This window comes from Dipodomys ordii, unplaced genomic scaffold (genome assembly GCF_000151885.1).
Source record: "Dipodomys ordii isolate 6190 unplaced genomic scaffold, Dord_2.0 Scaffold73, whole genome shotgun sequence".
Classification (NCBI taxonomy): Eukaryota; Metazoa; Chordata; class Mammalia; order Rodentia; family Heteromyidae; genus Dipodomys; species Dipodomys ordii.
In genome coordinates, this window is record NW_012267289.1 from 10,997,382 (window position 1) to 11,023,234 (window position 25,853).

The window sequence follows — 25,853 nt, forward strand, 5'->3', positions numbered from 1 at the left end:
AGTGGTCCGGGGGCGGGGCCGTGACGTCTTTGGCGTGGTTTGCAAGGGAGGCCGCGGCGGGGAAAATGGCGGACGGGAAGGCGGGAGAGGAGAAGCCCGAAAAGCCGCAGCGAACTGGAGCCCCCGGAGGTGAACACAACCCCAGCGTCGCGGGCTGCGGGGGATTCTCCGGGCCTTTCGTTGAGCTCCCCGGGGTGGGGGGTGGGAGTCAGATAGAACAAGAACGGGCCGACATGGCGTTCACCCGACTAGCTGCGGGCCCCGCGGCGCCCCGGGCACGCCCGGCGCGGCCCGCTGGGAGCCAGGCCCGCAGTCGCCTTCTTGTCGGAGGACAGGGCGCCCTGGCCTGTTCACCTCCAGGCCTCTGAGGAGAAGGGATGGGGCGCCCAGAAAGGGAGACGAAGTCGGGGTGGGACCGGGAGTGGCGGCGTAGGGACCGCTAACGCCACCCCGGTGACGAACACGCATAAAATACACGCCCTGGACCTGGTCCTCACGCCGCCACGCACACAGTGACACGGCCACGCGGGGGGAACCACCTAGTAGTAGCCGCGGGCGCTGGCGGAAGGCCGAGTTTCCGAAAGTGCGGGCCTCTCGGTTACACGTAGGAGGTAATTAGGCCGGCGCTCCCTCCTGGCCGCGGCTGCGGCGAACCCAGCCCCCCCCCCCCCGCGCCCTTTCTTTTTAAGCGGGGGTCGGCACGGGACGGAGGGCCCGACGACTGCCAGCTAGGGGTCGAGGCTCAGGGTCTGAGTGCCTTTCTTTGAAGTAATGGCCTTTTCTTAGGTTCCTACCAGCTGACCGGCAATTTAGGTGGCTTAATGGGCTGGTGTGACTTCCTATATATTTTTTTTAACCGCATTGAGCTCAGGTTACAGATTGTCCTTATTCTGCGCCCCCCTCCCCACCCCTACCCCCATCACCTTTTAACTTTGGGTCTTAACGCATGCAGGAAAAGAAACATGTAATCTCCCCAACTCCCTCCTCTTGCCCCTTTGTCATAAGGAGACAGGTGACTTTAACCCGAGCCAGCTGATCGTGTCTAGTTTAGAACATCTTAATATCATTCTCTGTTCTGACTCCCTTAGACTTGTCCCTGAAAGGATTTAGTAATAGAAAATATGGACGATTAATAGCACATTATTTTCATGGCAACAAAAATTGAACAGATAAGGGAAGTGAGCCCACTCAGAATTTACTGTTTTTCAATATGTACGGTACTCCTTTCTCCTTTGATTAAACTAGTAAAATAGATTATGAAAACAGTTTTAAACATCTAATACTTATTTTGAGGTTTTTCTCCCCACCAAAAAAATTTTGCCTTAAAAATTGTAAAAAAAAATCATATAGAAACCTCGAAATAATTTGAGTTAAGACAAAGATCTGTAGCTTATAGAATCCTATATGGATTTGATTTCAGGGTCGTCTTTTTAACTCCCTCAACCTAGAATGGCAAAGATGTTTAATGTGTTGGCAAATGGACCTTGATGTGTCAGCATAAATCCACCATATATTTTTACCTGCCACCCTTTTAGTTGAGAAGTATTAGTTCTGTAGCTTGAATAGTAATGTTTCTATTTTACTATTTAGTAGAGGTTGTATAAATTGGTAGAGAAATTAAGGTCTTTCTGTTGGTAATTTAGAATGACAAAAATCCCTTAATTTCTACATAATTAACTTGTTTCTCTTATAAAGAAACTAGTGCTGTTTCATGTAACCCATTTTGAATGTAAGTTTTGGATTTCGTTTGAGTGTTTTGACAGTACAGGGGAGCCTGCTTCCTAGGTAGGAACTCTACAACTTAAGTCACACCTCTAGCTCTTTTTACTCTTACACTTTTTCCCTCCCAGCTAACATAACCTGTTTTCACTTTGCCTGTGGCTGAGATGACAGATATACATCACCGTGACCAGTTATTTATTGGTTAAGATGTGGTCTCAGAAACTTTTGCCTAAACTAGCCTTGAACTATGATCATCTGGATCTTAGCCTCCCAGGTAGCTAAGATTACAGATGTAAAGCACCATGCCTGGCATGTGTCAGCTATTTTTAATGAAATTGTGCATTGTTGAGACATTTGATGCCATGGATGTCCCTAATTGATAGTTAGTGGCAAACGGTCACAAAAAAAAGAAAGGATAGTCATGTTGGTCCTACTTGCTTACCTAGAGACTTCTGATTTTTGTTTTCCTGTTGAACAATTTAAGTTTCAAATATAAATTGCTTATTTTGACTTTTATTGGTACTAGAGATTGAACTCAGGGCCTTATATATGCTAAGAGCTGTTCTACCCTGAGCTATATTGCTAGCCTTAAAAATAGGTTTTCTGTTGTTTTTTTTTTAGTGAGTAGATTGAGTAGATTACTGCCATTGTTAAATTTTATATATGTCTATGAGAGAAGCTGCTTAAACTGTATTTTCACTTAACAGAGTAAGTAAGGCTTTGAGTAGATTTTTGTCTCTTTGGATAAATTTATGAGATTAAACAAATTTTGAAGAAGGGCTGTTTATATATAATCATAGCCATTTTAAGCTTTTAAAGGTTATACTAAGAATTACTTCAATTACATGGATATTTTCTGTGCCAGAAGCAAGTAGATTCTTGAATATATTCAACTTTCAGCTGCACACTAGTGTTGGTAGTTCTTTGCCTCCTCCCCTTTATTTAAATTTTCAAATAAGCTAGCTTCCAGAATGCAAATGAGTCACTGAAGAGTACTTTTATGGATTTCACACTTTCTTTTTAGGTAATTTTCACAGATCTAGCTGTCATATCTTCCCATCTTAGTCTTTTGTTTATCCCTCTTGCCTTCTGAAATGTTTTGTGTGCTTTGCTACATAATTATAAAAAAGATTATAGATGGAAAAAAAAGCATAAACCTTATGGCACACTAAGAAATGATAACTGTGCATCCACCTTTGTTCCCTCCTTATGCCCTCCTATCTTTGTTGAAAATTAGATCTGATTTTAAAGTTGCTTTGCAAATCTTAACAACAACAGAAAAAAAGCAAAGCCATTTTTTTTCCCTATGACCAAAAATAAATTGCTGGCTAGATCTGAAATCATTGATGTGTAAAAATGACCTAATAAGCATGTCATCATCTGTGTGGACCTGGTTGTGGGTAAGTCCGTAGTTTGCCTCTTCCAGTGATAAGAATACAGATAAGAATAAAAATGAGTTGGAAGTGGTGCTGTAGCTCAAGTGTTAGAGCGCTCGCCTTGAGCTGAAGAGCTGAGGGACAGCGCCCAGGCCCAGAGTTCAGGCCCCACAACTGACCAAAAAAAAAAAAAAGAATAAAAATGAGTTTCTGCCAGTTGATTACAGATGATTTCTAGAATAATTCTGCCATTTCCCTTTCTTCATACTGTTTTCTTTAATAATCTCTATCTATCTTACTTGTAGCATAATGGGATTAGATAAAATAATACTGCATTCTATTTATTAGCATATATAGGCTCAGCTAATTGTTACACTTAATGTCATTAATACGTAATTATAGTAAGATTTTTTTCATTTATGCTGCTTCTATTTTTCTAATGTTATAATTCAGACGAAATAGGCTTTAAAAGAACTGGAAATCTTACCCATTTATTACCCATGGGTCATTGTTCAAAGAGGAGAGTTACTCTACAATCAAGTCTTTCTTTATTTGTTTTGATGTTTTTTAGTTTCTGTTTGCACAAATGTGCTATGCATGTACAGACTGTTTCTTTATGTAAGGCCAATTCATTTTCTCTATGTCCTTACATGTACAGCCAGTGAATTTTCAGTTTTAACTATGTCTTCAGAAAGTATTTATTGTTTTGGTATTACTATTATATAGTAAAACAATAGAATGCAGGGGAAAATCAACTTTTTTTTTTCACCCCTCTTATACAGGATCTCTTACATATCCTAGGATGGCTTAAACTCCAAGCCTCCTGCCTCTGTCTCCCTAATACCAGGTTAAAGGCTAGTGCTGCCACCACCATCTGGCAGTAAATTCTAAGTTAGAAACTTAGACTATGAAAAAACTTTGCATAATACTCTTTGTTTTTGTTAAAGAAAATGTCTATTTCTTAAATTGGATTCTACTTTTTATCTATTAATAACATTTTCAATTTTAATTTTTCTGGTGCTTTTGCAATTTTACTTAGAGTAAATAAACAGCATCTCAAGCAACTATTTCATGATAGCTCTTGGAGGGAAAAAAAAAACAAAACTTGGGGCTGGGAAGGTGGCTCAGTGGTAGAGCGCTTGCCTTGCATGCATGAGGCCTTGGGTTCGATTCCTCAGCACCACATAAGCTAAAAGAAAAAAAAGCCGGAAGTGGCGCTGTGGCTCAAGTGGTAGAGCATTAGCCTTGATCTGAAAAGCTGAGGGACAGCGCCCAGGCCCAGAGTTCAGGCCCCACGACTGGACTTAAAAAAAAACCAAAAAACCTGTTTAATTCCCTCCCCTATGCTGTTATTATAGCATTTATCCCTTGTCTAAAGAGGATAGTTTGTTTTTTGTTTAAACAAAATCAACTGTTAAGTCAAAGTACATATATTGCTGGGCAATAGTGGGGGCATATTTGTAATTTCATCTTTTCAGGAGGATCACAAGTTAAATGACCAGTCTAGGCTACCTAGCAAGACCCTGTCTCAAAACCTAAAAGAGAGAAAGGGAGCAGATAGCTGGGGTAGAGAGCATTTCTAGCATGATAAGAGCATATTTTTAATCCCCAGAACCACAAATGCCTCTTAATCTAGTGATACTATCATTCCAAAATTTTACAGATCTAGATTACAATGGGTCTTTTAATCCTTTGTCTTTGTGTTGATGTTGGGGATTTTGTTTTTCCTCTTTCTAGTCTAGCTTTTAGTCTCATTTTCTTACCTATTCTTAGGGTCATCCCATTGAGTACCTTCTTTTCAAAAGTAAACTCTTGGGGTTAGAGGTGTGACTCAGTTGGTAGAGCACTAGCCAATAAGCAATAGCAGCAGGTAACAAGTTTGAGTCCCAGTCTCAGACCTTAGGGGAAAAAAAAGGAAAGGAAAACAAAAGTAAACTATTGTAATAGAATATTTTCTTTAGGATGACTTAGACAATTAAGGAAAGAAAATAAAATTATTAATGCTTAGCCAGTGTTCTGTCTTACCACCCGACGTGTTCTTAGTTTTAATATTATAGACACATTCAGAATATGACCTCTCCACTGACTTAATGCAAATGCAAGCAAAGTTACTGAGACGTATTGCTTTCCTTAACCGATCCTTTAGGTTGTATGTATGGGAGGGACCCATTACTTGAGAAAATATTAACACTATAGTTTGGGTGATAATGATTCTGTTCATTGCTAGGAGTTTTACATAACTAGTACTACATTATTGAGAATATTAGGTGTTTAGCAGAGTGTATTACTTGCCACATGATTGTTCACACACTACTTTGTAGAACATAGTTTACATAATCTTGATTTCTAAAAAGTGAAATGCCACAAATAACGAGATTGTCAACTTATAAAAGAACGTTTGGTTGAAGGGTCTTACTTTTTGTGAACTCTGTGTTTATAATTTAAATTGCTCTGTATTTTATGCTAGTTAATTCATGGGAACCTCTTCTACTGCCACACAATCTCAGTTCCTGCTATATACTCTAACAGTGGAAGAGACTGTTGGGTCAGTAGGTGACAACTGCAGAGGTATCTTCCTTATAACGATGCTTTTTGAGGTTGCTGCTCCCATCAATCTGCTCAGTAAAAATAGCTCATCTTGGTAAGTTGTTTCGACTTCACCAGGACCTGAAGAAGAAGCAGAAAAACCTGTGAAAACTAAGACTGTTTCTTCCAGTAATGGAGGGGAAAGTTCCAGTCGCAGCGCTGAGAAGCGATCAGCTGAAGAAGAAGCTGCAGACCTCCCAACAAAACCTACAAAGATCTCCAAGTTTGGATTTGCCATAGGTAGTCAGACGACAAAGAAAGCATCAGCCATATCCATCAAACTTGGATCAACTGTGAGTTGTTATTTTATGTATGACGTTTGTAATGCAATATTTGCTTTGGAAATTGAGTTTTGCTAGGTTATAGTAAAAAAGTATAAAAAGTTAGGTTGCTTGTTCTTTAATGTAGAAATTTACATGTAATTATTTAAGAAGTGATCATCTGAGCCGGGCACTGGTGGCTCATGCCTATAATCCTAGCGACTCAGGAGGCTGAGATCTGAGGATCGGTTCAAAGCCAGCCTGGGCAGGAGAGACCGTGAGACTCCTATCTCCAATAAACCACCAGAAAACTGGAAGTGGCGCTGTAGCTCAAGTGGTAGAGCGCTCGCCTTGAGCTGAAGAGCTGAGGGACAGCGCCCAGGCCCAGAGTTCAAGCTCCACGACCGACAAAAAAAAAAAAAGAAAAAAGAAGTGATCATCTGGTTTAGGGAAGATCTACAAGAATTATATCAGTAAAGCTGTTTGAGGAGAAAGATTTAGAATATTAGAATCAATGTTACAGAGAATATGTGACTTTTTTTGGGGGGGGGTCCGGTCGTGGGCCTGAACCCTGAGCCTGGGCGCTGTCCCTCAGCTCTTCAGCTCAAGGCTAGCGCTCTACCACTTGAGCCACAGCACCACTTCCGGTTTTTTTTTTCCATTTTGCTTATGTGGTGCTAAGGAATCAAACCCAGGGTCTCATGCATGCAAGGCAAGCACTCTACCACTGAGTCAACTTTCCAGCCCAGAATATGTGATTTTTCTTTTTTTTTTTGGTCGGCGTGGGGCTTGAACTCTGGGCCTGGGCGCTGTCCCTCAGCTCTTCAGCTCAAGGCGAGTGCTCTACCACTTGAGCTACAGCGCCACTTCCGGTTTTCTGGTGGTTTATTGGAGATAGGAGTCTCACGGTCTCTCCTGCCCGGGCTGGCTTTGAACCGTGATCCTCAGATCTCAGCCTCCTGAGTAACTAGGATTACAGGCGTGAGCCACCAGCGCCAGGCTAGAATATGTGATTTATAAAGTAACAATTTTTCTCAGTTAAGCAGAATCTCAAAATTATTTTGTGAAATAATTTGTATTTAATCTCACTATTAAGAATATTAAGAATATATAACTACCACCACACACAAAATGATAACAATATCTCCAGAAATTGGTTGTTTATAACTTAAAAGATCAATATTGGGAATATATTACATGATAAAGAGATTCCTGATTTTAGAACTGCAAATGCAAATTGAGTACTATGAACATTGGAGGGGCAGGAGGATTGAACCATTCACCTCCCATCACAGCCCTGCAATTAGCTAGGAATGAGCCACCAGCGCCCAGCTCTGTGAACTTATTTTGTGTTTGTGTGCTGGTCGGGAGCTGAATGCTGTCATTGAGCTTTTATCTCAAGGCTAGCACTCTACCATTTGAGCCACATCTCCACTTCTGGCCTTTTGGTGGTTAATTGGAGATCACAGTCTCCTGAACTTTACTTTCCTGGGCTGGCTTGCAACTGCAATCCTAGATCTCAGCCTCCTGTAGTAGCTAGGATATAGGTGTGAGCCACCAGTGCCTGGCTTTAAGTTAACTTTTGATTTCTTTTTTTTTTTTTTCTTTGGTCCGGTTGTGGGGCCTGAACTCTGGGCCTGGGTGCTGTCCCTCAGCTCTTCAGCTCAAGGCTAGCACTCTACCACTTGAGCCACAGCGCCACTTCCGGCTTTTTTCTTTTTGCTTATGTGGTGCTGAGGAATTGAACCCAGGGCCTCGGGCATGCAAGGCAAGCGCTCTACCACTGAGCCACCTTCCCAGCCCTAACTTTTGATTTCTTGTTTTATGGTATATTTAGCATGAGCCATATAACAGTGAAACCTTTGAAAGTATTCAACTTTAGTGTATTCATTGATGCTTATTAACCATAGAGCTTCTGGAAGTATCTGAAATACTGTTAAAGTTTATGAAGTTGTGGATGTTTGTTTCTAACCTACACTGTGACAATTTGACATAATACCAAACATACTTTATTTAAGAAAAAATACTTGATAATTTTTTATTATTGGCATCGGGAAATGATTATAGTTTATGAGAAGAGAAAAGCCCTAAAATTGCTTTTGAGTTGTTTATTCATGTGTTTTTTGAAAGATTTAGACCAGGAGTGGGTGGCTCACGTCTGTAATTTTAGCTACTCAGGAGGCTGAAATCTGAGGATTGTGGTTCAAAATTAGGCTGGGAATAGTAAGATTATTATCTTCAGATATCCAGCAAAAAGCTGGAAGTAGAGCTGACTCAAGTGGTGAGCAACAGTAACCTTAATTGAAAAATTTAAGGGATAGTACTTCGTCCCAGAGTTTAAGCTCTTATACTGGTACAAAAGACTATAAAATGGGATTGGACTGAACAAAAAACAATGCACTTGTATTATAATAATATTTTTCTGTGTTTCTGTATTCTGACTTTTAAATTTTTGTGTTGAAAGTATGAGTCAGCTGATACTTTATATAATGCTGTTATTTATATATATATGTACATATAGTTGTATAGACTAAGTAGCAAAAATATTTAATTTTTTGCTAACATAATAAATGTATACTCTTGGGTCTAATCCCCTTGATAATGATCTTACTGCACAGAAACTTGTCCTTGAATCCAAATCACTGCTTTTTCTGAATTGTTGACATTGATTACTGATCATTTGAAGTGGAAGGTAAAATTTCCTAAGTCTAGAAAACAAAAGTCTGTTTTTACAAAGTAAACTTTAATCTTCTTGGATTGAAGTGTAGGATATGAAAAAGATAGTTCAAAGTATTTTTGGTTATACGATGTGAAATACATATACCAACCATTATCTGTGTCTTATATTGTATCTATAACATTAGATACTTGACAGCTTTAAAAGAGAAAAGGGTATTTTTTAAATGATTATTCATGCTATCCAAGGGGTGTGTGTGTGTGTGTGTGTGTGTGTGTGTGTGTGAACAAGAGAGGAGTAGGGAGGAAGAGGGAATGAGAAAAAGAGAGAGAGATATCTGTTTTAATGGGTCAAAAGATTTTTTTTTTCTTTTTTGTCAGTTGTGGAGTCTGAACTCTGGGCCTGGGTGCTGTCCCTCAGCTCTTCAGCTCAAGGCTAGCACTCTATTACTCAAGCCACAGCACCACTTCCAGCTTTTTCTGCTTATGTCATGCTTTACCACTGAGCCACCTTCCCGGCCCTAGGTCAAAAGATTTTATTGGTGAACTGATACTGTGGTTAGACATTACCAGAGGTAGGAACAAAAAACATTTCATATAACTGCAAGGAATTTCAAACAAAGTTTAGATTTGAGGTCATAAGACCATATCACATAATGTAATTTTTTTTCTTTAGGAATAATGTATTTTATTATTCAAAAATATACAAGAAATTTTATTAGCACACAGTGGTTGTAAAATGGGTTTTTGTTCTCATATTTCCATACATGCCTGATCCATTTACTCCCTCCTCCCATTCTTTCTTCCTTTCCCTCTGCCTTTTTTTTTTGTCCGTCACGGTGCTCGAACTCTGGGCCTGGGCACTGTCACTGTGCTCTTCAGCTCAAGGCAAGCGCTCTACCACTTGAGCCACAGCGCCACTTCCGGTTTTCTAGTTGTTTATTGGAGATAAGAGTCTCAGGGATGTTCCTGCTCGGGCTGGCTTTGAACCGCAATCCTCAGATCTCAGCCTCCTGAGTAGCTAGGATTACAGGTGTGATGCCCAGCTTTCATTTTTCTATTTTCATACATGCAGATAAGCTACTTAAGCTATATTCTTCCTCATTCAGCCTTTCTTAGCCTCCTGTCCTTCCTCTGCTAGTATCCGTTAAAACATGTAAGTTAGGGGCTGGGAAGGTGGCTCAGTGGTAGAGCGCTTGCCTTGCATGTATGAGGCCCTGGGTTTGATTCCTCAGCACCACACAAGCAAAAAGAAAAAAGCCGGAAGTGGCGGTGTGGCTCAAGAGGTAGAACGCTAGCCTTGAGCTGAAGAGCTGAGGGACAGCGCCCAGGCCCAGAGTTCAGGCCTCACAACCGGACCCAAAAAAAAAAAGAAAAGAAAAAAAAGATGTAAGTTTAAAAAAACAAACATTTAGGTGTTAAGGAAGCCTTGGAATCATTGTAGTGGATCTGGAAAATTAAGTACATTTGCATCTTAAAAGCATCACTCCTCCTCCTCCCACCTTCTTTGGGAATTGAACCAAAGCCTCACGTTTATTTGCCAGATAAGCACTCAAGCATGTTTGACAAGCATGGCAGGCAAACACAGGTTCATACTCCAGGTCAGTACCCTCAGCCCTGGGAATGGTGTCCATAGCAGTAGTCCAGTCAAGTAATACTAGGAGCTTTAGCTTTGTAATATACAATAAAAGGAAGGAGAGTCAATTTATTCAGTATAGATCTGATCAGTAGATCTTAAAAGTTCAAGGAAAAGTTTTCTGGCTTGATTATTTATGCATGATAGAGTATCCATGGGGACTCTTAAGGGGGAGCTGTCCAGTAGACAAATGGCAGCTTGTTTGAGGTAACCAGAGAACTTGTTGAAAACACAGATGGCTCACACCTTTAATCCAAGCTATAGGAGGCTGAGGTCAGAGAATCATGATTCAAAACCAATCCAGGCAGGAAAGTCTGCTAGAGTCTTATCTACAATTAACCACCGAAAAGCCAAGTAGACTGGGCTCAAGTAGTAGAGCACCAGCCTTGAGCAAAGAAGCTTACTACAGTGCCCAGGCCAAGTTCAAGTCTCAGGAACAGCACACACATACACACCCTTCAAAATGAATAAATTGACTAGAGAAGGAAAGGTCACTAACATTATAGTCCTGGGTATCTAAATCTTGAATGAGAAGCAACAGAAAAGGGAGACAGAACAGTATCCTAGAAGCTAAAGAGGGCTATTTTCAGAAAGGAGCCATGACAAAAACCAAGTACAACACTCTAGTTGTTGGTGACCATATCAAGAATAATTTCAGCTAAATGTTGAGGATAAAGCCAAAATACAATATAATGTAGGCTAAGTGTGATAGTAAGAACAATTATGGTTGTACAAAGAGATGAAATAGATAAAGCTTGTTTAAAGATCAACTGGGGTAACTAGTAAAGAAAGATAGACTAATGGTGCCTTTTGTTTTCAAAGTAATTCTAAATTTTAATGTTAGTATGGGAGAGGATTATAGTCATTTTCTCTAAAACCAAGTATCTCTTAGTTAAATTATAGATCCGTAGTAATGATTTCTTTTTACAAAAAGGAAACAAGTAGATATAAATTAGGAGCATTTTCAGAGAGAAAATGGATTTGTCCAAAGCACTTAGTTCCTTACCGTGTCTGTGTGTGTGTGTGTGTGTGTGAAAATAAAATAAAGGCTTTTAACATCAATTATATTCTTAAGCAAGCTTGTACAAATGTTACTTATGTTGTATTTTGTTTAATATGTTACTTCTTCAGAAGCCCAAGGAAACTGTTCCAACTCTTGCTCCAAAAACCCTTTCAGTAGCAGCAGCTTTTAATGAAGATGAAGATGTAAGTTAATACCCATCTTATTTCACTTTAACAAGTCCTTAAGAAAGAGTTAATGGCAAGTTGTAGTTTATGTTTATGATATTAGTGGAACTTCTTTAACGAACTTCTTGGCAACACCTATAAAAATTGGATGATTTTTTGTTTTTTTGTCAATCGTGGGGCCTGAACTGGGGCCTGGGTGCTGCGCTGTCCCTCAGCTCAAGGCTCACGCTTTACCACTTGACCCACAGTGCCACTTCCAGCTGATTCTGTTTATGTGATGCTGAGGAATCAAACCTAGGGCCTCATGCATGGAAGGCAAGCATTCTTACCACTGAGCCACCTTCCCAGCCCTGATTGTGATTGTTTTGTTATTTACTTTGTTGTAGGTTTATTTAAAATACTGCTTTTCGGCAAGAAGATTAAGAACTAAGTTGACATGTGCTTATTGATTAGCAATTTTAAAAAAGCATGAAAAAATTATTACTGGTACTCTTAAGAATTTTTTTAGTGAGGTTTTCAATGATACATAATGCTTTCCAGTTACAAAAGGCAGCTATAGATGGCTGGTATCCTATATGTAAGAGGATGTAATTCTGCTTGAACTCAATGCTTCAAAAAACACATTCCAGGGTGAGCGAGAGGTGCTTACCTACTGCCCTGTCAACCCCGGTTCTTGCATGTCTCTCTCAGTGCACCTACCTTACCACACTAACAAGCAGCCAATTGAATTTCTCAGGTAAAATTTTGACCATGATTTATTTATTTATTTATTTTTGGTCGGTCATAGGGCTTGAACTCTGGGCCTGAGCGGTATCCCTGAGCTTTATTACTGAAGGCTAGCACTCAACCACTTTGAGCCACAGTACCACTTCCAGTTTTCTGGTGATTAATTGGAGATTAGAATCTCACAGACTTTCCTGCTCCAGATGGCTTTCAGCCATGATCCTCAGCTTTCAGTCTCCTGAACAGCCAGGATTATAGGGTGTGAGCCCCCAGCACACAGCTTTGACCCTGATATTTGTATTAGGCTTTAACTTCAGAACCTGTCACTTAGGATGTGAACCTGTGGTATAACAATTACATATTAAGGTGTTGCCTGAGTGTTTCCCAAAGGCACATAAGGATTATACCTTCAGATGAAAACCAACCCCTGAAATAGAGTGATTTGAGAAGAACAAAAGAGTAGTAATTAAAGTTAGATACTAAAACAAGGCAGAATTTGAATCCTCCAAGGTCTACTTTTGTAAGCTAACACATAAGTCACAAGCGGCAAGTAGGTAGTAGTAGCATTTGACTTGACTGAAGCGTTTTGTAGAATAATTGGGAAAGAATAAATATGGGTTGTCTACATCAAGAGGGAAAGAATTAGTGTGGCTATCACTGCATTGGCAGTACTGTGGATGAAACTCAGGGCCTCACCATTGTTAGACAGGTGTTGTACACAATTCTGTCCATTTAAAAGCACTCTTTATACTAGGCACCATAACATTACAAGATAGACATGTTTCTATAGGAACTGAGCATGGTAAGTCAGATTTAAGTGTAAAATAGAAGGTAAAAATCAAAACTACCTGAGGAAGTGAAGAACTGTAGACATTCACAAAAGGAATAGAGACCAGTCTCTAGATGTAGCGACATTGGAAGACTTACAAGTCCTTCTATTTGCTTTTGAGACCAGGTCCTACTATGTTCTTTGTTTTAGCTTCCTGAGTGCTGGGATTATAGCACTGTGTGCATTAGAATATGAGAATTGTGTGGGTGTGGTGGGTATGGGTGTGGGTGTGGCAGAATTGGGTGTTGCTAGGTAAGTGCTATGCCACTTGAGGCACATCCATAGTCTGAGAATATGTAATTGATGCTTAATTGTATTTATTTATAGTACAGTGTGACATGTTAATATTTGTATACAATGTCTGGTGATCAGGTAAAATTGAATTGGCATCCATCATCTCAAGCATTTGTACTTTCCTTAGGACATTTTAAGTTTTCTTTACTAGCTATTTTTAAATATGCAGTTAATTTTTGCCAACTACTATTGTATTACTATGTGGAGAACATTAGATATTCCTCCTATCCAACTGTACCTCTACCTATTGTCATTCTTTCCGTCTCCCCTGTGAATTTAATAGGTTTGAGTACATTTTTTTTCAGTTTCTTTATTTTCTTCTTCAGAGTGAGCCAGAGGAAATGCCTCCAGAAGCAAAGATGAGGATGAAGAATATTGGAAGGTATTTTAATTGTTCATAAATATTTGAGATTAATTTAGAACAAGGATAACTTACATATTTTTATTAGTGTTCAGGCTCTTTGAGCTAAACAATTTTTTTTTTATATTTTCTGTGGTCTACATGGTTAATTAGGATCTTAAAGATGAGAAGGCCCCACCGGGCGCCAGTGGCTCACACCTGTAATCCTAGCTACTCAGGAGGCTGAGATCTGAGGATCACGGTTCAACGCCAGCCCGGGCAGGGAAAGTCCATGAGACTCTTATCTCCAATAAACCACTAGAAAGCCAGAAGTGGCACTTTGGCCCAAGCATTAGAGCGCTTGCCTTCAGCTTTTAAGAGCTGAGGGACTGCCCAAGCCCAGAGTTCAAGCCCCACGACCGACCAAAAAAAAAAGATGAGAAGGCCAGGTGCTGGTGGCTAACACCTGTAATCCTGGATATTCAGGAGACTGCTTTCCAAGGATCAAGTTTCCCAAAGCCAGCCCAGTCAGGAAAGTCTGTGAGACATGTTTATGTACAATTAGCCAACAAAAAGACAGAAGAGGAGCTGTGGTTCATGTAGTAGTTGGGAACTAGCCTTGAGCAAAAAAGCTCAGGGACAGTACCCAAGTCCTTTAGTTTAAGCACCAAGACCCGCACGCGCACACACACACACACACACACATGTAAGAACTGGACCACTCGTGAAGAAGAAAATAATAGTGTGCCATCATATGTGAGCGAACTATCGGTGAACTTTTTTCTATCCTAGTGGAAGAAAATGAGTATCTTAAGAACATAACAACTTAAAGCTATTTCATATTGGATATAACTTGTGGTTTTTCAAATAAGACATAGGTATGAGATGTGTTCTTGATTTTAAATTGAAATTTACATTTTTTCCTTGTGTAATAGAAAAGTGGCTTTTACTTGCTTTCACTTGTAATGACTTTCTTACTGTTTCCTCTTGATCTTTTTTTTTTTTTTTTAGTTTGTTTTTGGGTCCGGTTGTGGGGCCTGAACTCTGGGCCTGGGCGCTGTCCCTCAGCTCTTCAGCTCAAGGCGAGCGCTCTACCATTTGAGCCACAGCGCCACTTCCGGCTTTTTTCTTTTTGCTTATTTGGTGCTGAGGAATCAAACCCAGGGCCTCATGCATACAAGGCAAGCACTCTACCGCTGAGCCACCTTCTCAGCCCCTCCTCTTGATCTTAAGTGTCTAATACTAAAGAATATTTTCAATTTTCCTTCATTGCTACTGTTGTCATATAAATGGCATTTTTTTAATAAGTTGCCATGCTTGATTTTCTGTCTGTGTGCATAAGTGGATAGCCTCGAAGCTAGTTAAGAAAGCACAACTTGCAGCCAGGTACAGGTGACTCACGCCTGTAATCCTAGCTACTCAGGAGGCTGAGATCTGAAGGATCACGGTTCAGAGCCAGCCTGGGCAGAAAAGTCTGTGAGACTCTGATCTCCAATAAACTACTAGAAAACAGGAAGTGGCGCTGTGTTTCAAGAGGTAGAGCGCTTGCCTTGAGCTGAAGAGCACAGAGACAGCGCCCAGGCCCAGAGTTCAAGCCGCCCCACGACCGACAAAAAAAAAGCACAACTTGCCAGGTATGGTGGCTCAGCCTGTAATCCTAGCTACTCAGAAGGCTGAGATTTGAGGATAACAGTTCAAAGCCACCCCAGCCACCCCAGGAAAGTCTGTGAGACTCTTATCTCCAACTAACCACCCAAGTGGTAGAGCAAAAAGAGCTCAGGGACAGGTCCCCAGGCCCTGAGTTCAAGCCCTATGACCAACAAAAAAATAGCTCAACTTTACCTCAACACTTTGTGTTCTTATTTCTACCACATATGACCCTCCAAAGAGCAAACTAAGTTCTAAATGTTAATGTTTATGCACGCATGCGTGCATACCAGTCCTAGGGATTGAACTAGGGCGCCTGGACGCTGTTCCTGGGCTTTTTTGCTCAAGGCTTGCATTCTCTACTACTTGAGTCATAGCTCCTCTTCTAGGTTTCTTGGTAGTTAATTGGAGATAAGAGTCTCACCAGCTTTCTTTTCTCAAGTTGGCTTTGCACTGCAATTCTCAGACCTCAGCCTCCTGAGTTAGCTAGGATTATAGGTGTGAGCCACCAGATCATTTCTAAACCTATATGTTAGCTTTAGCCTTTAGACTTGGAATCTGTGATTCAAATGGAAATTGTCCCATTGGCCTGCTGTCATCCTTTCATATCAGGACCTAAAGTAAGAAATAGATCTGATATTGATACTCAGTTTAAACCCAGTACTTTTATATACATGGTAATATTTTCATATTTTTCCTGTTTATTTATAAATATTGATGGTAAGCTGCGAAGGCGATTTTATAAACCCAGCTAAAAAGTTTCAGTTACCTGAGTATTTTGTAACAGATTTTGTTTTCTGTAATTCTGGGCCTCGTATGTATTAGGCAAGGGCTCTACAACTGAGCAATACCCCTAGCTCTTGGGCCATGATTTTGCAAACTGTAATTGTTGCTTTGCCTCAGAATTATCTTAAATTTTTGTTAAAACACACTTGGATGGGTGTCTAGCTCAATCTTAAAGAATTTGTCTACTGACGAGTAGAATAGCTCATGAGGCCCTGGAATTCTCAGCTTGCAAAAAAAGAAAAGGATTTGTTCTGACTTCTACTTAAATAAGCCCTGGTAGATAGGAACTGTATCCAGTTTGAACTGTATCTGTGGAAAAAATATTTTAAATCTCTGTAGAGGCGCCTGGGGTTTAGCTTGTTAGTTTATAGTAGATGCTAAACTAATGCATATTCATGAATGTAAAATGTTAACCCATTCCTTTTTTAACACAGGGATACACCAACATCAGCTGGACCAAACTCCTTCAATAAAGGAAAGCATGGGTTTTCTGATAACCAGAAGCTATGGGAACGAAATATAAAATCTCATCTGGGAAATGTCCATGACCAAGACAATTAAATGATGTGTTTTGAAATTGGGGCATGGGGTGGGTGTAAAGTTAAAAGGAACAGTTTCCTTTTTTAAAGAATGGTATAAGACTATCTTTGGAGCCACCTTTTTTTCTTTTTTTTTTCTTTTCTTTTTTTTTTTAAGATTGAGTGGTACACTAATAAATGAGAGTTTGAAATTAGAGGTAATTTATGTTTTATATACAGATTTCAAGACATTTGCTAATTTTGTAGTTTCATGTGATTAATTTCCAAAGGCTACAGATAATAAAGAAATCAGAAATGGTACCTTTTTAAGAATTACATATTTTTTTAGAACCAACTATTAGCACATTAAGAGGGAAGTAAAAGTTATTGTCTATTTAAAACTGCAAATAGTTACTCTCCTAACTTAACTCCCTCATTACCTAAACTGTCTGGCTCCTAGGTACAGCCTTATAGAGAGAGGGAGTAGTACTGAGAGGAAAATGTTACTGGACTATTGACAGAAAGTAAATTTAGATAAAATTAAAACACCATTTTTTCTTTATGGGCATTTTGTTTCAAGTCATCGTATCTAGGTATTGCATTGCTATCAGTGGATACAGTTGCTTACATCTTTAAATTTAAAAAAAATATGTGAAGTATTGAGCATTTGCTTTAGCCCACTTTAATGTATCTTGTCTACATCAGTCTTCAAACAACCATATGCTACCAAAGTAAATCAGTATTTTGAATGTGTTTCTGTTTAGTTTTTGTTCCTAGTTCCTGTAAGCATTTCCAACAAAACTTGAGCTTGAGGCAAATCATAAGGAAGCTGTTTCTTTTAAAATACAGACCACCACCAAAAACTGAAATGTACATACTGCTCAAATGTTTGGCTGGTTTTTATTTTCGAAAAGAATTAAATACCAAAAATAAGTTTAAGCACTGTATGAGGATAGAAAACAAGACGATAAACTCTCTGTAACTTTGTCTAAGCCTTTAAGTGACTAACTAGTTACATTCAATCTGAATTGAACTCAATACAGGATTTCTTATTTGCATAATTACATGGTTTCAGTGTATTTATACTGACCTGTGGCCTCAAAAGCACATTTCATTTAGTGAAAATAGAAAGTGCATCTGCGAACACATTTTATGATCTCTCACCACATATACTCTGTTAAATTTGTGTACTGTAGGGTTGTTTGTTTTGTATTTTTGTATTGTATATGGGATTTTTTTTAAGGTGACAGTTAAACATCTTTAAATACATAGTCACAAACAAAAGAAACATGGTCTAACGATTTCCTAAAAACTGCAATGTTAAATTTGGAGGCAGCTTCAGAAGATGCGGCGGTGGTGATTACTTACTGGGCTTTTTTAGTAGGAAGCAACTCCCGAGAAGCAGCCTGTGGATATGCCCAACCCTCTCACATTTAAGTTTAGAATAAGCCCCAAGTCAAACAGTGGAAATGTATATAGTACTATTGGTTCTTCCATGATTTAATTATATCAAGATAAATAAATTTTACTTACTTTTGTGTAGGCAGACTATCCATTTTTGTCCATTTTACTGTTTGTTAAAATAACATCCCTCTCCTGCGTATTCTTTGCTTGACCCCAAATGAAATATTAACCTAAGGTCAAGATGAGGAGAGAGAAATGACTGAAATGAATGTCTTTACTAAAATACCAATAAATTTTGTCAAACTCAATAGTGTTCAGATTTTCTGTTCTATTTAATTATTGCTTGCTGTTTGGGTTTGGTTTTTGTCTGTTGTGTTTGAACTCAGGTCTCACGCCAGATAGGAAGACACTTGAGCCACACACTCTTTTTGCTTTATTTTTTGATAGGGTCATTTGGTTTTTGCCAGGGCTAGCCTCTGCCTGCCAGAATTGGCCTACCATAGTCTACCATACCAAGCTTGTTAGTTGAGGTTCCTTTTAATCTCTCCCCTCTGAGTAACAAATTACAGCTGTGAGCCACCATGCCTGGTCCTGATAATAATCAAGAGTTCTTTGCTTTTGTCTTTCAGGAGTGTTCTAAAATTATCTTATTGTGGGTTTACACATTTCTTGTTAAATACTCATTCCAAAGTATTTAATCTTCATTGCTATTGAATGGTATTTTCTTTTTTTTTCTTCTGTCAGTCATGGGGTTTGAACTCATGGCCCGGGCACTGCCCCTAAGCAGTTTTGCTCAAGGCTAGCGCTCTACCACTTTGAACCACAGTGCCACTTCCCAGTTTTCTGATTGTTAATTGGCGGTAAGAGTCTCACAGCCTTTCTGGCCCTGGCTGGCTTTGAACTGTGATCCCCAGATCTCAACTTCCTAAGCAGCTAGGATTACAGGAATGAGCCACCAGCACCTGGCTTTAATGTATTTTCTTTACTATTATATAGTGGTTACTGTTTTTGCTTTAAATTTAAACTATATACAGTAGATACTCTTATTTTAAAGATGAAAAAAATTGAGGGATGGAGCAGCTTCCCTGTGTCAAAGGCAAAGTGAGGTCAAAATTTGAACCTACGTCTTCAGGTTCTAGACTAATGTGGTCCTATAAAGATATTTGACTAATAACACAATTTCAACTTTTCTAATAGCCATGTTGAAAAGGGAAAAAATAACCCAGTGTAACCAAAGTACCCATAGTAAATTATTTCTGTAGAAAATTCTAGTATACCATCATCCTTAAAAATCATTTTATTGGGCTGGGAAGGTGGCTCAGTGGTAGAGCTTGCCTTGCATGCATGAGGCCCTGGGTTCGATTTCTCAGCACCACGTAAGCAGAGCAAGCCACAGCACGTGGCTCAAGTGGTAGAGCTCTAGCCTTGAGCAAAAGAAGTTCAGGGACAGTGCCCAGGCCCTGAGTTCAAGCCCCAGGACTGGCAAAAGAAAAATAATTCCTATTACATGCTTTCATCAGGAATGTTGAAGGCTGCTTTCTGCATTGCTTTAACCGAGAGGGAAAGGACATGAGATCCCTAAGGGGAGAGGGGAGTAGCAGACTATCAACTAGAAGAAATTACCTTAGGGCTCAAGAGGCTGAGATCTGAGGATGGCGGTTCAAAGCCAGCGCGGACAGGAAAGTCCATGAGACTCATCTCCAATTACCCACCAGAAAGACAGAAGTGGCACTGGCCTGGAACTATGATCCATGCTCAGCTTTACCCACTGCACTCAACTTTATTAGTTGGTACGGAGTCTCATTAAGAACGGTAATCTGTCCATTCACGGCTAAGTAGGAAAATTATATGCATGAACCATCACTACAGGACAGGTGTACCGCTGTGCTTTTATCCTAAATCTTTGGATTTTCTCCCAGTACTACTCTTCAGGAACACTTTACGTGCAGCATATTCATTGAACTATAATTGGTTATTGTAAAAGTCAAGTGATTTCTGTATGGTCTATAAACCAACAAACTGAAAAATAAAATGAAAAGATAATAGGCATCAGCTGGCTCATGCCTATTATCCTTAGTCTGGAGGTTGAGATCTGAGGATTATGGTTCAAAGTCACCTCAGGGAAGTCCATGAGACTCATCTCCAATTACATACACACAAAGTGAAACTGGCTAAAGTGGTGTAGAGCTAGCACAAAAGCTCAGGGACAGCACCCAGACTGAGTTTAAGCCCCAGGACTATCCCCCCCAAGACCCTAAGAAATCCCTTTCACAATTTTTTTTTAAGGGGTGGGGGCTGGGAAGGTGGCTCAGTGGTAAGAGCGCTTGCCTTGCATGTACAAGGCCCGGGGTTTGATTCCTCAGCACCACATAAACAAAAAGCCAGAAGTGGTAATGTGGCTCAAGTGGTAGAGCGCTAGTCTAGAGCTGAAGAGTTCAGGCTCCCATGACTGGCAGACAGACATACACAGACTCCCATGACACAGACATACACACACAGGCAAAACATATTCGTGTTCTGCTTTTGGTTTTTTAGGGAGGGTGAAGAAAGGGAGAAGGAACAGATGCAGTCATAGTATCCAGTATACACTATGGAAAATGAACTATGCAACTTGTGGGCAAGAATAGGGAAAAACAGCTTAATACTAACAAGTACATTTTCAAAAAAAAATTTTTTTAATCTCATCACTTAAAAAGTACTATATTGTTGGGCTGGGAAGGTGGCTCAGTGGTAGAGTGCTTGCCTTGCATGCCTGAGGCCCTGGGTTCGATTCCTCAGCACCACATAAGCAAAAAAAAAAAAGTACTATGTTGCTTGCACCAGTGGCTCAAGCCTGTAATCCTAACTACTCAGGAGGCTGAGATCTGAGGATCGCGGTTCAAAGCCAGCCCAGGCAAGAAAGTCCGTGAGACTCATCTCCAATAAAGCACTAGAAAACCGGAAGTGGCGCTGTGGCTCAAGCATGCATGTGCCTTGAGCTGAAGAGCACAGGGACAGCACCCAAGCCAAGTTCAAGCCCCAAAACCAACCAAAAAAATAAAAGTACTATGTTGGGGCTGGGAAGGTGGCTCAGTGGTAGAGTGCTTGCCTTGCATGCATGAGGCCCTGGGTTCAATTACTCAGTACCACATAAGCAGAAAATGCCAGGAAGTGGCGCTGTGACTCAAGTGGTAGAGCGCTAGCCTTGAGCAGACAGCTGAGGGATAGTGCCCAGACCCAGAGTTCAGGCCCTATGACTGACAAAAACAAAAAAGTACTGTGTAAATCAACAACAAATAGCCCCCAAATTTAGCAGTTTCTGTTGCCCTAAAAAATGACCTGAATTGTCTTTTGATTAAAATCCATAATATGGTGGCACATAGCCATAACCCCAGCAACTCAGAAGGCTGATGAGATAGGAAGACCACAAGTATGAAATGAGACTGGGTTACAATAGCAAGACTGTCTAGGGGGGACTCATTACTGCTGCTATACACCGTTTGTGTTTTTTTTAAGTTTTTTTGTTGTTGTTGGGGACTGAACCTACTCTCTGGACATGAACTCTACCACTGAAGCCATTCCACCAACTATTTAGTTTCTGATATTAAATACATGAAATAAAACTGATCCATGATTCAAAGCTTATGCTTTAAACAAGATTGAACATCTTTTATTTACATATTTCTGACATACATAAATGGGCTTTCACAATTAACTAAATGTAGTAACAATGGTAAAATGGACAAAATACAATTTCAAGTTTTAGTTAGACTGAAAAACTTTTTCACTAACAGTAAACAATCAGCCATTACAACAGGCTGTATGTAGATTCACTTAGTCAGCCATACAGCTACTGAAACAAAAATTTGCAAATGCAAATATTATGTATGCAAATATAATGCATGCAGCATGGCTATCACATTTATACATAAAGCCATTTTTAAAGTAAACTGGAATAAAAGCATCTTTATATGTACAACAAGGCACATTCTTTTTTTGTGCTTTAGGAATGAATTACATATGATCTGTATATATCTTAATTTTTTATCTTAAGATAGCTTCTAATACCTAAAAGCTTAGTTTTAACAATTATAGCTTCAATGGTAGTTTCCTAGAGAAAAATGTGAGATTTCTCCATGGTTATCTTAAAAGTCAGAAAATTGACTAGCTTAAAGAGGAAGAACTTAAAAATCAAACACATGAATCAATATAATTTAGTTTTAGGTAAATTTTCAAGATTTTTTATTTTGGTAGAAGCATAATCAAGTAGTATCCTATAATGAGGCTGTACTGAAGACTTTTCAATATTCTGAAATTTTTTTGACAATTATATGGTATCCACAGGATGTCCATATTGCTATCCTATTTTTCACCTGCAGTTTTTCGACACAAACATGATACAAAAGATGAAAACATAACCAAATGTAACTGTGCATTCATTAACTTATTCACTCTTTTCAGCAGAGATTGTTTTAAATTAACAGTCCTATGTTAGAGGAGAAATTTTCCATCAACAGTGTTTAATAAACAGTACTCATTTCTCATGGCCACTTATATGCCTGGAAGAGAAAGCACAGTAAGGCCTTAACAGGAATTTTATGCACTTTAATGGCATTTTAAAAATCAGGTACTCAGTTTATGGGTTCCCCACAAAGATAAATATATTGTTTGAACTTGATTACAACACATAACTCATTAAGTGCTTTAAAACAGAATAAGGAATCCCTGACTCAAAAAGGGTTAAATAAATAGCAAGTTGTAAATCACAGACCTACAAAAAATTAAGTAATAAACCTATGCATCCTATGAAATGCTTTATATTAAAAATTTCTTTTTAATCCACAAGTAGCAACTGAAATCACAGAACTGTATTTTGAGAATAAAACAAAAAAAAGCTAACTGGTGTAGCCTTTGAACTCAAAATATATAATAATGTCAAAATACAAATAAAACTGTACAACTTTAAATTTAGTACAGTCATTTATGAACATTAATTCATAAAAAAACATACCATGATAAACCACTATCAGCAGACAGAATTTTGTTCTCCATTTCTTTACAGTACAGACTTTCTACAGAACTCACTGGCCAAAGGAAATGGCACCAACAGCCCAGAGCATTGACACAGAAACCTTAAAGTGGATAGTCACATGGAACTGTAAACAAACATTTTGTGAGTTCAGTGTACAAGATGTGTCTTTTTTGCCATCACTATATTCATTCTGCTTCTGAAATATGTGCCACTTCTACTTCGACTGTTTGAATAGCTTCTGCCACTTCCGAAAGCTTCTGTCCTTGCTGCTGTGCCAGAACATAATTCACCACTTGCATAATACTTTGGTCAGAAAGCGTTGATACTGATGGACACTCCTCAGTAGCTGCAACAGCTTCAAGAACTTCCATAGTTTCTCCTGTCACCACCACCGTCTCAAGCTCTTGAGGACCACTGCTTTCTTGTTCCTGCATGTCTGCAGTTAAGATGCTAACAGCATGTTCCACTTGAGTTCCTTGGTTATGAAACTGAAGGGTGTCTTTTTCCAGCATAATTTTGCAAGGCACATAGTCTCTGTGGAATTTAGTCATATGTTTGCGAAGCGTCCGGGCATCTATGTAGGCTTCACTACACACAGGACACACATAGGGCCGTTCACCTGTGTGTGTTCGCACATGACGTTTTAGAGACCGAGCGTCAGCCCAAGCTACTCCGCATGTTAAGCACTCAAAAGGTTTAACTCCTGTCAAAAAAGAAAAGTGTGGAGAGGAAAGATGGGAGAAAACATAATGAACTGCAGTGTTAAGGTATGCTCAATTTCCAATAATGGTTTTTTTTTTTTTTTTTTGGCGGTTGTTCTGGGCTTGGGCGCTGTCCCTCAGCTCTTCAGCTTAAGGCGAGCACTCTACCACTTGAGCCACAGGGCCACTTCCGGTTTTCTAGTGGTTTACTGGAGATAGGAGTCTCGTGGACTTTCCTGCCCAGACTGGCTTTGAAACGTGATCCTTAGATCTCAGCCTCCTGAGTAGCTAGGATTTCAGGCCTGAGCCACAGGCACCCCAATGTTTTTAAAGTACAGTACCAGTGCCTGTGCTCTTACACTTTGACTATGACAATCTTTTTAATTAGCACCTAATGGCTTTCCTTACACAAGCTCTATCTTTCTGTGATGTTGTTAGAAAATTTACATGAAATCTAACGATCACTGTCCCATCTGCATAAAAGCTTCTCTCTCCAGGCAACTTCAATTATATTTCAAATACCAAATATCATTCAAAAATAAGTAAGATAGAATTTACAGACCAATTTAGTTTCTAGGTTCAACCTCATTTATCCCTTCATGGTTAGGGTAAGGAAGGAAACAGCCTTCTAATTATTATGTCCTCGGTTAAGTATCAACTCTATTATTTAAGTCTTTTCTAAGGCATTAAAGGTAAGAGCCAAAAGCAGCATTGCTGGATTGGCAAGCATTTTATTCAGATATCTATAATGCTAAGTTACCTTCATGGTTGTTCATATGTCTCCTGTACTCTCTCAGCTGAGTAAATTTTCTTCCACACTGTTCACACACCCGCTCCAGGTTTTGCTTTGCTCTTCCTTTCTTTCCATGGGTGGCTTTCTTTACATGCCTTCTAAACAAAGCTTTTTCATAAAATTCTTTGCCACATATATTACACCTAAAATATGGGAAGGGACCTCAATTATTTTGTCCAACAGTCATTAAGAATGCATTGAAGTACATACACTGCTCAATTAAGTTTAAATCCGTCTCAAATTTACTCACCTATAAGGCTCAGTGACAGAATGAGATTTCACATGGGAATACCAATCTTTCTTCCAACTATAGCACTTATCACAAAATTGGCACTGGAATGGCTTCACACCAAGATGCTTGTTCATGTGCTGACGAAGATCTCTAGCTTCAAAGAAACTTTTTTCACATCTAAAATGAAATTTAGTTATCTAATTGGATTATCTCTAAAACAATAATAAAAAAACTCAGTATATTCATTTCTAGAACTCTGAAAGATAATCCCAAAGTTAAAGCAAAAGAATTCCCCCGTTTTCCAGTTTTATAACCTTTTAAGTTCTTTAACCTCTAAAGCACCATGTATAGTGGCCAAAAGTTATTAAAGAGAAAATGCCTGTCCATCTTACCTCATCCTGGTTTTGTTCTCCTATACACACACCCTTCACCACCACCTTCCTGCCCTGTCCCATGTTGGAGGTGAGCAGCTCTTTAACCACAGACCATAGGGATGAAGCCCAAGATTCCCTTGGCCATAGAGACTGACTCAGGGATAGAAAAATAACAATATAATTAGAATGAACCTAAGAACTTTTATAGAGAATAAGACAGTAAATGCTGTCTCAAAGCCTGGTGCTCTATCACTTATGTCACAGATTTTTGCTGGTAAACTGGAGTCTCATAGACTTTTCTGTCTGGGCTGGCTTTGAACCAGGATCCTCAGAACTCAGCATCCTGAGTAGCTAGGATTACAGGTGGCGTGAGCCACCAACACTTGTACTGCCAGAAAATGATCTTTTATGATAATTTGAAGAGGCTAGAAATTAAACCACTGCCATTACCATGTGTATATAATAGAAACGAGTTCACATTAAATGACAGACTTCTAAGCACAAAAAAACTATTTGAGGAGTTTTTATTGTTTTGTTTTGTTTTTTGTCAGTCGTGTGGCTTGAACTCTAGACTTGGGCGCTGTCCCTGTGCTCTTCAGCTCAAGGTGAGTGCTCTACCGCCACAGAGCCACTTCCGGTTTTCTAGTGGTTTATTGGAAATAAGAATCTCACCGAGGGGCTGGGAAGGTGGCTCAGTGGTAGAGCGCTTGCCTTGCATGCCTGAGGCCCTGGGTTCAATTCCTCAGCACCACATAAG

The 25,853-nt window shown here is 39.5% G+C and overlaps 2 protein-coding genes across 3 annotated transcripts in view; one reads left to right on the forward strand and one right to left on the reverse strand.

The window, feature by feature from the left end:
* Positions 1-18,293, forward strand: Pcnp (PEST proteolytic signal containing nuclear protein). Of its 2 annotated transcripts, XM_013024168.1 has the most exons (6): positions 42-129; positions 5,566-5,739; positions 5,815-5,977; positions 11,388-11,462; positions 13,617-13,672; positions 16,498-18,293. In XM_013024168.1, the coding sequence occupies exons 2-6, from the start codon at positions 5,573-5,575 to the stop codon at positions 16,622-16,624; spliced, it is 588 nt and encodes a 195-aa protein (XP_012879622.1). In that variant the 5' UTR covers positions 42-129; positions 5,566-5,572; the 3' UTR covers positions 16,625-18,293. The 2 variants fall into 2 exon arrangements, with proteins under 2 accessions (XP_012879623.1, XP_012879622.1); XM_013024169.1 differs by lacking the exon at positions 5,566-5,739 and having other exon boundaries at positions 1-129; positions 5,763-5,977.
* A 3,313-nt stretch (positions 18,294-21,606) lies between these two features.
* The window catches only part of Zbtb11 (zinc finger and BTB domain containing 11), a 31,092-nt gene continuing 26,845 nt past the window's right edge, over positions 21,607-25,853 (reverse strand). Inside the window, exons 9-11 of the mRNA XM_013024099.1 lie at positions 24,741-24,899; positions 24,458-24,633; positions 21,607-23,699 (exon numbers count right to left, since the gene is read on the reverse strand). Of these exons, the coding sequence (XP_012879553.1) occupies positions 23,182-23,699; positions 24,458-24,633; positions 24,741-24,899 (853 nt within the window). The 3' untranslated portion in view covers positions 21,607-23,181. The remainder of the gene's footprint in view (positions 23,700-24,457; positions 24,634-24,740; positions 24,900-25,853) is intronic.